This window comes from Fukomys damarensis, unplaced genomic scaffold (genome assembly GCF_012274545.1).
Source record: "Fukomys damarensis isolate Sample0158 unplaced genomic scaffold, DMR_v1.0_HiC HiC_scaffold_4, whole genome shotgun sequence".
Taxonomy (NCBI): Eukaryota; Metazoa; Chordata; class Mammalia; order Rodentia; family Bathyergidae; genus Fukomys; species Fukomys damarensis.
This window is the reverse complement of record NW_022900916.1, coordinates 44,965,594-44,980,238: the sequence shown is the minus strand read 5'-3', so window position 1 is coordinate 44,980,238 and position 14,645 is coordinate 44,965,594. Positions and strand designations below refer to the sequence as shown.

The window sequence follows — 14,645 nt, the reverse complement described above, 5'->3', positions numbered from 1 at the left end:
TTAAGGGTCAGGATTTAGCTCAGTGGTGCCATGCCTGCCTGGTAAGCACAAGGTCCTGAGTTCAATTCCCAGTACAGAAAGAAAGAAAGAAAGAAAGAAAGAAAGAAAGAAAGAAAAGAAAGAAAGAAAAGAAAGAAGAAAGAAAGGATAATGGTTATAAAAAAAAAGAAAAAGAAAGAAAGAAAGAAAGAAAGAAAAGAAAGAAAGAAAAGAAAGAAGAAAGAAAGGATAATGGTTATATCTATCTTAATAAGCCAGTCATGGTAGTGCATGCCTGTAATTCCCACACTCAGGAGGCTGAAGCAGGAGGATTAGCATGAATTCAAGGCCAGCCTATGCTACATAGTGAGTTCAGGGCCAGCCTGAACTACAAAAAAGCAAAAAACAAAACAAAACAAAACAACAACAAAGAATGAATGAATAAAACGAAAAGAGAGAGTTGCACAGAAACAAACACTTGTGAGTTAACTTCGGATAGATTCTAAGACCAAAGAGGTCATGTAAGTTGAGCAAGTTAGAACTTAGCTTATACTTTATCAGAATAAAACCTTATTCAAACAGCATAAAAAACTCAATGACGTAAATAGCCACTTGTGGGACTGAGCTTAAGACACAGTTAGTGTTTGGGGAATTGCATGATAGTATAAATTAATGGCTGTAGCCCCTTACAATCAGTCTCTCACTTCAGAGCAGAATTTGTTCCTAAATCCCAAAGCCTAGTTCCATGTAGGTGGAGTGGTTAGAGATGTTCAGCTGTTGGAGTAGGGGATTAGAGGTATGGTGGAAGAGAGCCAGTATGCTCACTGAAAATCTAGACACCCCGAAACAAAATTCACTCCTTAAAAATATTTTGGTCTTGTCCCCTAAAACTCAGCATCTTTGACCCATTCAAAAGTTGGACTTCCCTCAGTCAAAACATAGCTTATTTCATGTGGCCATAATTAAATATTTGGAGGAGAGGGTGAAATGAAAGAATTGCCCATTATCTGTCAAAATTGCATAATGTCTTGAAATGGAATTATGAAGTACAAAGACTGACTTCTAGTTGTTACTTTTTGCTTTATTTTCATTTCATTTCTGTGGATTCTTAAGCTGTTTTTAAAAATTGGTCACAATTTTGTGATTGGCTCTTGGATTGAATGCCAGTCTGCAGAATGACTATGTAAAATAAAATGTACTTCAATGATATATGTTTATCTTAAGAGACTAACAGGCATATTTTATCTGGTCAATCCCATGTTTTCCAGCCTCAGAAAGTCATTACCTTCATTCCTTTTCAGACCCCTCATGATCATGATACACTGTTGTAATCAGGACATGTCTCTAATCCAGTCTGGGGCAATTCTGGAACACTTGCACCAGGAAAATTGTTTTCTATTTTGTTCTGTGAATCTGGAACCACATCAGAAGCTCCTTCAGAGTTATTCAGGTCAAGTTGGGTTTTAAGAAAGGTATTTGCTTGTAATCTGCCTGACACTTCTCCAGTCTACCAAGCCTGCCCTTTTTGTATTACCGGCTTTGGGAAAATTCAAAGTTATTTTAGATACAATTATCAATAGCCATGCTAAAACACTCATTTTGATGAACATTTTTGTGAAATCAATTTTGAGTGATGAAGTTACACATATTTAATTGTAAAAGCTGCAACGTTAGTTTAATGTTGTAATTTAAAACATTTTTTTCCTTTGTTTGGGAAAATCTTAACAAAGCTATTGGCCAAAATCAGTCAAATTGAATTGTGACTATTTGTATATCTTTGAAAATATTTACATGCCATGTTTTTAAGTACATAGAGATGTGGAAAAATCTACAATCATAAGTTGAGAGCTCTCAACATATACAAAAACTACGAAAAATTAAAAGTTAATTTCTATGTTCCTAAACGCAAGATTTTAGTTCTTATTTCACTGAGGCACAGACAAATGTGATCATCTGCATAGCCTATGTACTTACAGCACTCGATTCCAGCTCCCAAATTAAGCCTGCTTTCTATATTTAACATTAAACTATAAATTGTTTTTAAAACATTATAATATTAACTTGAAAGCCTAAATCTACATGTAACGTAATAAAAATTTGAACTTTATAAAGACATTCTTTATTGTAAGACATGTTAAATATGATTTTATTATCTAAAATAATTCTGATCTAATAGGTTACCATATTTTATGGAATCCAACTGTTCTTTACTACCTCTTCTTAATTGTAAATATAATTAAATTCATAGCAACTCCACAAGAAGAAAATATGCAAAAGAAGCTACCTTGTATGAAAGGGGCAAACAAATTGTCACTTTGTCATCATATTTAAATAATGTAAATATTTGCCAAATCATGCTGTATGTTTTATTAACAAATGCAGTGGCTCCGTTTCTTGTCTCTTCATTGGTCAAATCATCTACACCATATTTGTACGTGTCAAAGTATTTAGTATTTGTCAACAGAAGTGACTATTTTACACAAATGTCTGAACCTTATTATCTCTGTTGTTAGGCCCAAGTCTCTCATTAATGCTTTTTTAATGACTGGCATTAACGGTTTTATATTATTATTATTATTATTATTATTATTATTATTATTATTCCCCAGAGGTAACAGAACATTTGTATTGCTGGAAGTTGTCTTTCAAAGCCACATTCCAGTTAACATTTCAGTTGGATTTTAACAACCAAATGATCCTCTGATTTTGAGAAAAACACAAATGGACACATTTCCACACAAGATCAAAGGAAAGAAGCAGTTTGTTCTTGACCACATAGGTATCAAACTTTTTTACTGGCATAACATGTCTATGGCTTAACAATGTAGTTAATTCCTTTCCCGCCAGTTTAGAGCCTCTCTGGGCATGTAAAAGAAGGTACTATTTGGGAACTCAGAAATAATAGTTGGATTGCCATGCTGATTACTGATTTTCACAAATGAGTTCAAAGAAATAATAACCATGTAAACAGATTTTCATGCCCCCATAAATTAACACTAAATCTCCTTAATGTACTAAGGACCTATTCATTACATGGAAACAACATGGTGCCTGACCTTGAAGAGCTGGTCTCCGACAATGTCTTTGAAGTCATTTCATTCCTGTTCTTACTTCAAGTATCTTAGACATGTGTTTTTATATAGTCCCCTCGAGGGTGGGGGGCATATCTGAATTACTCCATGTGTTTCCTAGCGCAGACTACACTGAAGATGAAAACAGCGATATTATTAAACGGAAAAAACCACTAACATTTTATTTTACAAGGTTCAGCTTTATTTTGCTTCTCTTCTGCTTTTTCATTACAAAAGAATTATAAGAGTTCTTTCTCGGTGTAAAATTGAAAGATAAGTATAAATGATAAAAACAAAAACTTCTTCCCTCTCTGTTGAAAACTATCTGCTGTTGGTTACACAGCTCCATTTACCTACCTTCTTGACTTTAATCTTATGCATTTAAAAGTATTAGGCTGTCAACATTTATGATCACTAGATTTATATAAATTTGGGCTATATTTATAACTTATTTCTTTATAAACATTTAGGAAACAGTAGTAGTTTATGAAATGCATTTTAATCTACAGTACAAACATTTTTATTCTTTCCAGTGTTACTGAATTTTTCTTTTACTCAGCCTTTAGCCTGTATTTTGCCATAAAATTCCAGAAAGCATGGTGTTCAAGATTGCTCCATGAAAAGAAATTTTCAATCGTAACTAGGGAGGAACAAAATAATACAAAGTATAATACACTTCCCAGTTTAATGAAAATTTATTGAGTGTATAATACATGACATTTTCTGTGGCAAAAACTATTAATTTAGATCTCTAACTTCAGATAATGGGGAAGAGACACATAGATACTTTTAATACAATATATGTTACCCCATTTACCCAGACTCTGCCCCACCTGCTCACAGGATCAAAATAAAGGCTGAGGATAGAAAAGTGGTGTTCCTGAAGAAACAAGAGGGTGTTTGGAGAAAGTCACCTACAATCAGAATTTAGAGACCATGAGCTTTGTGGGGTAGGGAGTATAGCTTAGTGGCAGAGTATACACAAGGCCCTGGGTGCAGTCTGTAGCACGCATGCGCACACACACACACACACATACACACACACACACACCCCAAAAAACACACAAAGGCAGTTGACAAACGAAGGGTGATCATTACCACCATTAGCTCCCTTTCTATTTCTTCCTACCTCCCATACCAAATACACTGCAGAGGGGTGTGGGGGAAAGGAGAAAAAAACAGCAGTCTCTCTTGTAAAACAGTTTTCATTTTGTCAAAGAAGCTATGGGATCAATTCAGTGACTAAGAAGGAATTGGTTTATCACAGAAGTTTCTAAAAGAACAACTGAGAGATGTAAGAAATAGGAAAGAAGCACAGAGCTGTGACAACTATCTCACCCACAAGCTGATGGCAGACTTGATTCATATGGATAAATGAATGGATAATATCTAAAGTCCCCTTTGTCATCATTTTTTTTTTTTTTTTTGGTACTGGGGATCGAACTTGAGTCCTTGCGCTTGAGAGGCAGGCCACCAAACCACTGAGCTAAATCCCCGGCGCATGTCATCATTTTTTATCTGTCTCAAATGGCCTTTATTATTTTCCTACATTATTGCTTATGATGCATTTTAGAATTTGTCTTGTTTCTCCCATATCCTGCTGTTTACCATTGGAATAGCACTGTAATCAACTAAGTAAGGAAACTTTACCATGTTATGTTTTTGTACAAGCATGGTATTTATTTCCTGTATTTTTTTAATGTCTCATTAAACTTCTGACGTTTCTTCACTTGCATCCCATTATTGAATTTAGTGAAGTTGTTTTGTATTGTAATGGGATTTTTTAAATGAATAAATTAATTATTCATAGACTATAGAAAAACTCTAATTTTTGTATCAAATTTACAATTTGGAAGAAGACCTCATGATAATCATATAATATCACATAATTCTTTGCAAATATCTTGGAATAAAATATTTCATAATCTTAAAGTATTTTTTGTGCTTGAAATACCTTGTATGTGCTAGTGTATATCACATAATATTATTAGGTTTTTAAACTCCTAGATTTAATTTCATAACAGAATTATGCGAGGATTTTTAATATCTGTATTTTGACCAAAACATTGAAATAATGCATAGATTTGGCAGCTTTCTGGATTGAGTATTAAGGTAATAGAGACTTAACAAAGGAATCAGGAAAAAAAATCTTCAATTATTTCCAGCATGATTGTTTTCCAAGAAAACCAAGTAAATATAGTGGCACAGTGGTATAGGGTTTTTTGTCCAGTCACTAACAAGGGTGTGTAAGGGTTCATCTCAAATAGCATAACAGAAGGATTAGCACTTTGGGAGGCATTAGCTTGGCTTCAGAAACTAGACAAAACTCCGTCATCTCATCTTTTCTCAGAAATCAATAGTGATCTCTAAAAATAGAAATCAATTATCCACCTTCCCATTGAGATTTGGCAAAATGTTAATACTGATTTTTAGTGAATGCTGTGCATTTCTGTAAATACAGTGGGATATATATTTTTGGATTTTATTTGTGAATCTTAATTGAAGACCGTCACACATATTTACACTAGCACTATCCAACATTTGTAAGGCAACATTATACTCAATTTTTAAATCTTACCAAGTATTAAAATAACATTTAAACATTTTTGTGTATTTTTATTTTACATGTAACTAGTATGCAGACCATCAGGCAACTGTAAAAGGTAGAACTTAAATCAATATTACCATAAGCAAAATTGACTCTTTATCTTCAAATCTCCTCTATGTAGACGAACCCTTCAGTGATACACTGTACACCTCTCCAGCCTATTACATTTGGAGTGTTAGTATAACCAAAGAGAGGTGGAAAGAGATGCTCATAAGCAAAACTTGCAACCCTGGGATTTGGAGTATTAATTGATGGTTAACAGCAACCTGAGCTCTAAACTACCATCCACAGAGATTCCTTACAACTTGCTGTTTTCTCTGCCCTTCCTAAGAGGCACTTGATCAAAGGGCCTGACCATGAAAAACCAAACCTCCCATAGCTACAGGAAAGCAATTCATTTCTTTGGGGTTAAAAAGGTGTAATTGGTTTTAAAATACCTTACTGCTATCTTTTGTCTTTAAAATGCTAATTGCTTCAACATTTTTATTATTACAAAGTAGTATACATTCAATATATTAGAAGGAACACATCAAGATCAAGAGTTACAAGAATCCGTTTAAAATCGCCTAAAATCCTCCACCAAAAGGTCACTACTGCTGCCATTTTGATATACATCCTTACAGGTTTTCTATTCACATAACTACTATAAGGGATCATGTTCACATAGAATGTAGCTAAAAATACTTACTTTCTAACTATAGTTTATGTGATTTTTCCAAATATTCTATTTTTTATAACTACTTTCATTACATTCTCTTGTATGGATTCAAAAAATGTGGAGCTAAATCAGAGCACTCAAAAGTATAAGAAATATTTTTGTGACCCAGTATTTACTTCATTAGTCATCAGTAATAGTTTATTGTGTCCAAATATTGGCAGAAGACAATGTTTTACAGTTAAAATATTCCAACATTAAAATAATGGAATTCGTGATTTGTTATTCCTTTTTTGAGGGGGGGGTGCTGGGGATCAAATTCAGGACCTTGTGCTTGCGAGGCAGGTGGCTGAACTACTGAGCTATATCCCCAGCCTCTGCTATTCACTTTTTTTTCCTTTTTATTGAGTTTATTGGTACATTCTAGGTATACAGTGCAATTACATTCATTACTGGGATCTTGCACCTCTACATGACATGTCTTGGTTCTCATTTTTTCCCCTTGTCCCTGCCCTCCCTTCACCCCCTTCTTCCCTCCCCATTTACAAACACTTTATTTACATTTTTTCATTTTCTCATATTTTTTTCTTTTCCCTTATTACATTTCCCTTACCCTTCCCACTTTCCCTACACCTTTAGCCATTTTCTTCCTATTTCACATTGTTAATTATCTCATTAGGATCTTGTCTACTATTATAGTTTTTCACACCAAACTATTAGGTATTTACACAAGTGTGACTTATTTCACTTAGGAGTCTATTCACTTTTAAAGACACCTAAAATATCATGTAGCTCAGTAGCACTATGCATGCTCAGCAAACGCAAAGATCCGGGTTCAATTTGCAGCACCAAAAAAAGCAATCATTAGCAATATTTTCTCTCTTCTTCCTGTCCTATTTCCCAGTAGACTCCCAGTCTCTCTTGGTCATTACCATACTCCATCTTTGGTGTTGACAAATGGAGTTTTATTAGCCTTTCTAAAGCTGAGAATTATAGGATTCTGTCAGGATGACATTTTGTCAAATAAATTGATATAGTATAAATATAGCCTCTCTCACATATATATATATATATATATACATACATTATCTCACACATATATATATTATCCCTATAATATATATTCACATAAAAACGGTAATATAAAAGGATGGAATTGAGTGTCTGAGAATTGAGAAAAACAAAAACTTGTATGCATTGTGAATGCTTTATAATACCTGTGCAAAAATTAAATTGAAATGATAGCTACCTATTTATTTACAAATATACAAAGCTGTTAGATTAATACTCAATAAACATTTTATAATCTACTAAGTGCCCAAGGGAATTAAGCCACTAATGTGACAGTGTCACTTTATGTATCTGCAATGGAAAAATGTTTTCTCTTTTCTCTGAAAATAGTTTCGGTTGCCATTTATAGAAGGGTGCGGTAGCAGAATTAGAGAACCATGTTTCAAGCAGAGATCCAGTAAAGGCACGGCAATGTTTCTCTGTTCTGGTATTATGTCAAACTGTGTTTCAGTCGGTCTCATTTAAATACACACACACACACACACACGCACACACACTTACACACGGACCAGCAAGGAAGAGTGGTGGAGATATCATCTGAAAGACTTCCTTAGGAGCATTTGTAGCAGTTGTACTGAGGTAAGAAAAGTGACAGAAATTCTAACTTCGATCTTTGTGAACATAAGTTACCCTGGTTCTTGATTACATAAATCATATTTGTGCCCTTTGGGCACCATGTGTGGGGCAGAAATGCATTCAAGTTTGAGAGTTAGTTGTATTGATCTAGGCAGGTCTCACGTTGTCTTTGATTTTTTGTCTCACTGTTTTCTTGCTCTTTATTTGCAGGTTGTGAAATCAAAGTTATCCAAAGAACACCACTTCATTAAGATGAAAAGATCAAAGAATCACATTGTGGGAAAATATTTTAGCAGACTACAACAGCAAGACTCTATAACCAATTTTCAATCACCATATCATGTCCAAGGTCCAATAAATCAGGTTTGTTCAGAAATCCTGCTCAGCAGGATGTGTGCCAGGGGAAGGACCGTGTAGACTTCCTGCAGGAGAACTGTGCCTGGAGTTACAGACAAGCCAGTGACTTGGATAATGATCTATGACCCAACCAATGTGCCTCACATGTATTTTGGAGTGACTCCGTGCTTACACACACAAGCACACACATGCACACCAGTACACACTTAGCTTTTTTAAAAAGTAGCAGTAACACTTATCTCCTATAGCCTTACAAAATTAATATGTGGCCTTGAACAATTAGTTGGTTTCAGAGTGAGAGACAAAGCTAGGAAAAAAGTTTACTTGAAATATGAACTAGGACCACCGTGGGCTAGGAATTGCATTGTGATAACAGAAATATAGACTTGAATTATATGGGAAAGAGGATAATGCTGCTCAGTGTTGTGTTGTCTTCTCTATAAGTACACTAATATTAAAAAGGCAAAGTAGCAATTACATTCCACTTGTAAGTGGGGATTGTGCTTATATGTTTCACTAGGAGAAAATACTGTCTTTATGATGGCTTAGAGTAAATTTGTGGATCTAATGCTTATGAAAAACATTTTTTCTTACATTTTAAAATTGTATAAATCAAAGGAAAGGGACAGGAGTAATGTTCCACTGGGAATTTGAAAAGATTCTATGAGAAAAATAGAACGTGAAATATTTTACAGTTAAAACATCAGTGTATTTATTTCTGCACTTCTTGTGCTTTTCATAAACGTTCCCTCCAGTCCTGTCCGTGAACTTAGATTGGTAACTGCAGGCTAAATTGATGAAATACATGATATTTAAGTAAGAAACAAAATATAGCTCCTCATATATTACTTTATTATGTTTTGTTGATGATATTACTTCAGAAAGCTTTTGTTTGGCATTATAGATCCATGTAATGTAAGATTACAATTACATTTTATGTAAATATTTTGGAAAGGATTACATATTCTCAATGCACAAACATTAAGAATTTGTATACATCCACAAATAGTGCTACACTGACTATCTATATTTTTATTTTCTTATCTATATCTAATCCAAATTTAGAAAAGGCATTAAAACTTTTATTAAAACTGTGGCCTACATATACACATCTAATTTTATTATTAAAAACTTTCTTTCATCTCTTTAGTTTCAAATGGTAAATAAATTACAAATGCTTTTTTGTGAGAAGCTGTTGTTACAGTAGCATTTGAGGGATTATTTTTCTTTTGAGGAAAAATTGACAGATTTATTCAATATATGATTGAAATTACTAAATGTGCAAATACCTCAATTTCATTGTCATACAAAACTATTTTGATTGATCAATTCTTTAGTATGAGTATCCAACTTTTTCAAATACTCTATTTTTATATATTTTTATATGACGTAACATGGATTTGTATTTAACTGTCTTAAATTATATTTAAATGCAATATCATTTGATATACAAAATATACATATATTTTTTACAGATGATAGATATTTTTAAACAATGGTACAGAATTAACTTAAAAGTGAAAGGTTTTTCTAGTTATAAACCTACATGCAAGCATCCTTTTTAAATTTTCAGATATTTTTAACTTTGTAAAAGGTTATGTAGCCACCCCAATTATGTTTCAATGCATTGCATGTTCTATACCAGTATTATAGTCAGCATATGTTTCTTATAGTTTACTGTTAATCTAATTTGTAATAAACACTAGACAGAGGTTAGTCTGGCATTTACCACTTCATTATTAAAATAATAACAAGTAGAAGCAATTGCAGTGATGTTATTAATAAATATCTTGCTAGTTATAATCTGTGTTCAGCAAGTATTCTTTTTCTTCCTTTTGACTACAGGTATATAACTATACAAATGGTTACCACTTGGCAGGGATATTATTATATGCATTCAAGTACTGGTGTGCAATTAAATAGGATTAACTATATAGTTTCTTCCAACTATGATTTCCTGTAAGCATATAATCGGATAAACTCTCTGCTATGTAATAATTAAAACTTTTGAAGAATCCATTTTTATTTGCTAATCTATCTCTCAGCTCATTGCCAAGACTATACTTTTTTGCATAAAACATTTTAAGTATTGACAAAGTATCTCACATTGTGTATAATTTTGAACAATTACTTCCTTTTCTCAATATTTATTATTCTTTTTTTATCCTTATTTTCTTTTCTCTTTTTTGATCCTTATTTTCACTTTCAGTTTCTCACACCAGAGAGATGATGTGATATTTACACAGGTGTATTAAATTTATTTCACTTAATAATATGTTCTCAAGGTGTATCTATATACCTAGAAATGTCTCAAATTTATCTTTTTAGGATCATGTGTCACAGTGTATTACCTGTGTATTATTATTCTCTATTAATTTTTGTTATGAAAAATTATTTTCCATAAAATGGCTCTTATATTTCTTTATTAATAGCTACTATAATACATTAAAAATTTAAAGCTTTCGAACATAATGTAGTTCAATATTTAAGGTAAGCCACTGATATTCTAGGAAGCATTTTAAATTACTTCTTAATTGAAGAAATTACATTGTATTTTACTTTGGGGAAATAATTGCATGTTTATGTATACACATATGTATTGATCTATGTCATGAAAGTTTCTAATTTGAGAGGGGAAAAATAAGAGTAGGCATTTTAACATATTTTTAGGTGTGAAAGTTACAGGAAGTGTATTATTCTAGGTTAGAATTGATCAGTATCCAATCCAAACTAAACTAAACTAAAGAAAACATTTATACTATTTAAAGTCAAGAATAACTGCATAAACATTTCCAGGTATTAATTTTGACATTGCGGGGTGTGTGTGTGTGTGTGTGTGTGTGTGTGTGTTTAAAGGCACAATGTATTTTTTGCCAGTAGACAAATAAGATCTTGTAAAGACATCTGAAAAAGAAGGGCTCACCATTTCTTGGTGGTTTGGTTTACATTTTGGGTGTTTCAGCCTTTTTCATGTTAGTTACTCTGTATGCCTAGAATTCTCTACAGAAAGCAATTACTTGACAAGTGTTGCAAGAAATTACTGGAAATAGTTCCATTGAAGTTTAGGAGGGGGAAGGATTGCTATTCTTCATCAGAAGTTCCTTCTTTTAGTTCTATTTCATGGAAAGATTCCAAGAGGAAGTACTGAAATGATAAAAAAAATTGTATGAGTCAGTAAGAGTTATTTCAAAGCTGCAAAGCTTTGGCCTGGAAGAGGGAGAGGTGTCTAATATAGTAACAAGATTAAGAGCCAAGAGAGATACTCTGGGTCAAGATCTTATTACCTATTGTCTTAAGGTCTCCTTTGTTTATCAAATACTGAGACCACTATCATCTAAAATTTTTCTCTGAATTTTCATCTTACAAAAATATAAAAACACTGTCAAAATCAGTGGGTAATATTGAAATCAAATAAACAAACATAACTGACTTAACTCGCTCAATTTGAAGCTGAGTTAGTAACTTAAACTTGCATCTGACCATAAAGCAATATTACAGCAGATTCTGCATTTTGTTTAGATTAAGAAATAATCATGTGCTTTTTTTTCCAAATGCATATTTAAAGTTTAAATGCCTTTGATTACTCTTGAGAAGGAAGACATTTTGATGGACTATTTCATCTTAAGAGGATGAACCAGAAGTTGTCAAAAATCCCTAAAGACCTACTAAACACAACAGGATTCTGCAAGCTCCTACAGAGGAGATTGTGTATTTGGCAAGGTTTCCAAAGTCTCATACTGTCAAAGAGCCTTTTATCATGTTTTTATTGCTGTAGTAACGGCTATTATCAACTCCAATATTTCTTTTATGATTCATTCCCGTATTGTAGGAGATTGCAGAACTCATTTTTTCCTAACTGATATGGACTATGTAGCCCTCCTAAAATGGTGCTGTACTTGTTTTCTTTATATTCACTGAAATATAAAGAATTTGTTTGATGACTCTGTTAAATGTCAAATCACTGTGCTTTAATACACAATTGAAATACGAATTTTTAAAACTTACTATGACTATAATATTTAAATCTAATATGTCAGTATAATTACCTAAAGGCAACTAGTAAGAAGAAAAGAACATCATTAGGAGAGATACTATAAAAAGATTTCTACTAGGTGGTAATATTTAGGTAGATTAGATCTATAGTTTGATTTATGCTCACTGGTATTTTATTAGAAATCTGTAGCACTCTCTGCAAAGAAACTGTTTCATTTAGTTTTTAAAAGTCTTTTCTGACTCTGTGTAATATGTCCGGGGAAAATATTGCATTTTAGATCATGTTATGAGTAGACATTTAATATCTCTAATGAGGTTATTTCCTTGGGTGATTTATGTGTAACAACATATTGTTCTTTTATTACATGAAATAAAAAATATAGTGTTTATCACATGAAAAAGTAGTTTATATCCCTTACAATATTTGGATATATAGTATTTGAAAAGCACTTAATTATAATTGATTACTGGTGCATCAAAATCCAAAAGTCATATGGTTTCATAAATATAAAATGTGTTCAATTGATTCTCAACTATATAGTGAAGTTTTGTTGTCTTCTGGTTGGCAGGTGAAATGCATCAATGTGATGCAGCTTTAGCATTAGGCTAAATGATTTAATAGTGATGGCATATTATTTATCTATATATTTTGTGTAATTGTATTTTTACTTTCTTTTTATTATAAAATCTCACGATGTATAGACTGAAATTTCAGTGCATGGCATCAACGTGGACATTTTCATTTTCTTTAAAGTCTCTCATTTTTTTATTCGGTCCATAATTTTCATATTTTAATCATGAGATCCTTGGACATTAGGAAAAAGTTAAGAATATTAAAATAAAGGCTGTGTATGATATAACTTGTGATTTACATATGTATCTGTTAATTGCCATTTAGTTGTAAAAGTTTGTTCAGTCTTCAGGAAGTTTCTTACCCGCGAAGATGAAGATCTGGATTTCAGAATTCTTGTGTCTCTTTTCAGTAACTACATTCATGTGAGAGGATGATATTAAATGCCAATATTTAATCAAACTTGATTCAGCTTAGTGGCCCATAAGGACCAACACAATCAGAAGAATTGAAAGGAGGTCATAGGCCTTCATTCTAGAAGACTCCTGCACTGGGTTCTATGAGAAGGACAAATTATGAACACTTTCTAGTTATCTTTGACAGATCTTGGACATTTCTTCAAACTTTGTTCTTAACATGTAAGTCACTTTGGAGGATCTAATTGATCATCGAAAAGAAGGAGGAGGAGGAGAAGAAGGAGAGAGAGAGGGAGAGGGGAGAAAGAAGAAGGAGAGGAAAAGAGGAAGGGGGAAAAAGAAAAACAGGAGGAAGATGAAGGAGGAAGAAGGGGGGAGGAGGGGGAGAGAGAGGAAGAAGAGGAGGAGGAAGAAAAGAATTCTTGGTTTCTATAATTGTCTTAGGTGTTTTATGTTGTTTGAAAGGTTAGTCTGGCTGTTAATCTGTATGTGTGATAATTAACTCATAAGGACTTCTAAAATAAATACATGAATCTGATGCAGACAAAAAAGAATGAAAAATTTTAAGACTTTTGTGGGCCAAAAATAATGATAATCTAAGTTAACTAAATAGCAGATAAGTATGCTTCTAATAATGTATTCAATGTTTATCACCAGGAAAAATAGAAAATGTTCTCTAACCATCGATATAGTATATCCTCTGAAGAACCTGAAATGACAACTCCTTTTTTACTAAAATTGTTTGTTTTCACCGTGATTGTTGATCAAGACAATTCCCACTTGTCCTTACCTTTGCAATAGAATTTAAGCAGTATTTTGTATGCATTAAATATATAATACAAGACACATTTCAAAGCTTACATTCTACATTCTCCTTGCCTTAATTACATGCAACATGAAGTGTATGTTTTAATGGGTATGAACTCTCTAGTTTTACACTATGGTAAAAAAAAATATGAGCCTTTTGTTAAAAATCATTGCCCAGCCGGGTGTGGTGGCACAGGCCTGTAATCCCAGCACTCAGGAGGCTGAGTCAGGAGGATCACTGTGAGTTTGAGACCAACCTAAACTACATAGTGAGTTCCAGGTCAGTCTCATCTACATAGCAAAACCCTGTCTCAAAAAAAACAGTTTTACACTATGGTAAAAAAAAATATGAGCCTTTTGTTAAAAATCATTGCCCAGCCGGGTGTGGTGGCACAGGCCTGTAATCCCAGCACTCAGGAGGCTGAGTCAGGAGGATCACTGTGAGTTTGAGACCAACCTAAACTACATAGTGAGTTCCAGGTCAGTCTCATCTACATAGCAAAACCCTGTCTCAAAAAAAACACAAAAAAAAAAAAATTAT

At 33.0% G+C, this 14,645-nt stretch overlaps 1 protein-coding gene across 2 annotated transcripts in view; it reads left to right on the top strand.

The window, feature by feature from the left end:
• Cped1 (cadherin like and PC-esterase domain containing 1) overlaps window positions 1–9,630 on the top strand; it is a 294,620-nt gene extending 284,990 nt beyond the window's left edge. Inside the window, exon 23 of one of the 2 annotated variants that reach the window (XM_010635340.3) lies at window positions 8,171–9,630. In XM_010635340.3, coding sequence (XP_010633642.1) covers window positions 8,171–8,377 — 207 coding nt within the window. In that variant the 3' untranslated portion in view covers window positions 8,378–9,630. The remainder of the gene's footprint in view (window positions 1–8,170) is intronic. The other variant, XM_010635339.3, reaches the window with a different exon arrangement.
• The last annotated feature ends 5,015 nt before the right edge of the window (window positions 9,631–14,645 follow it).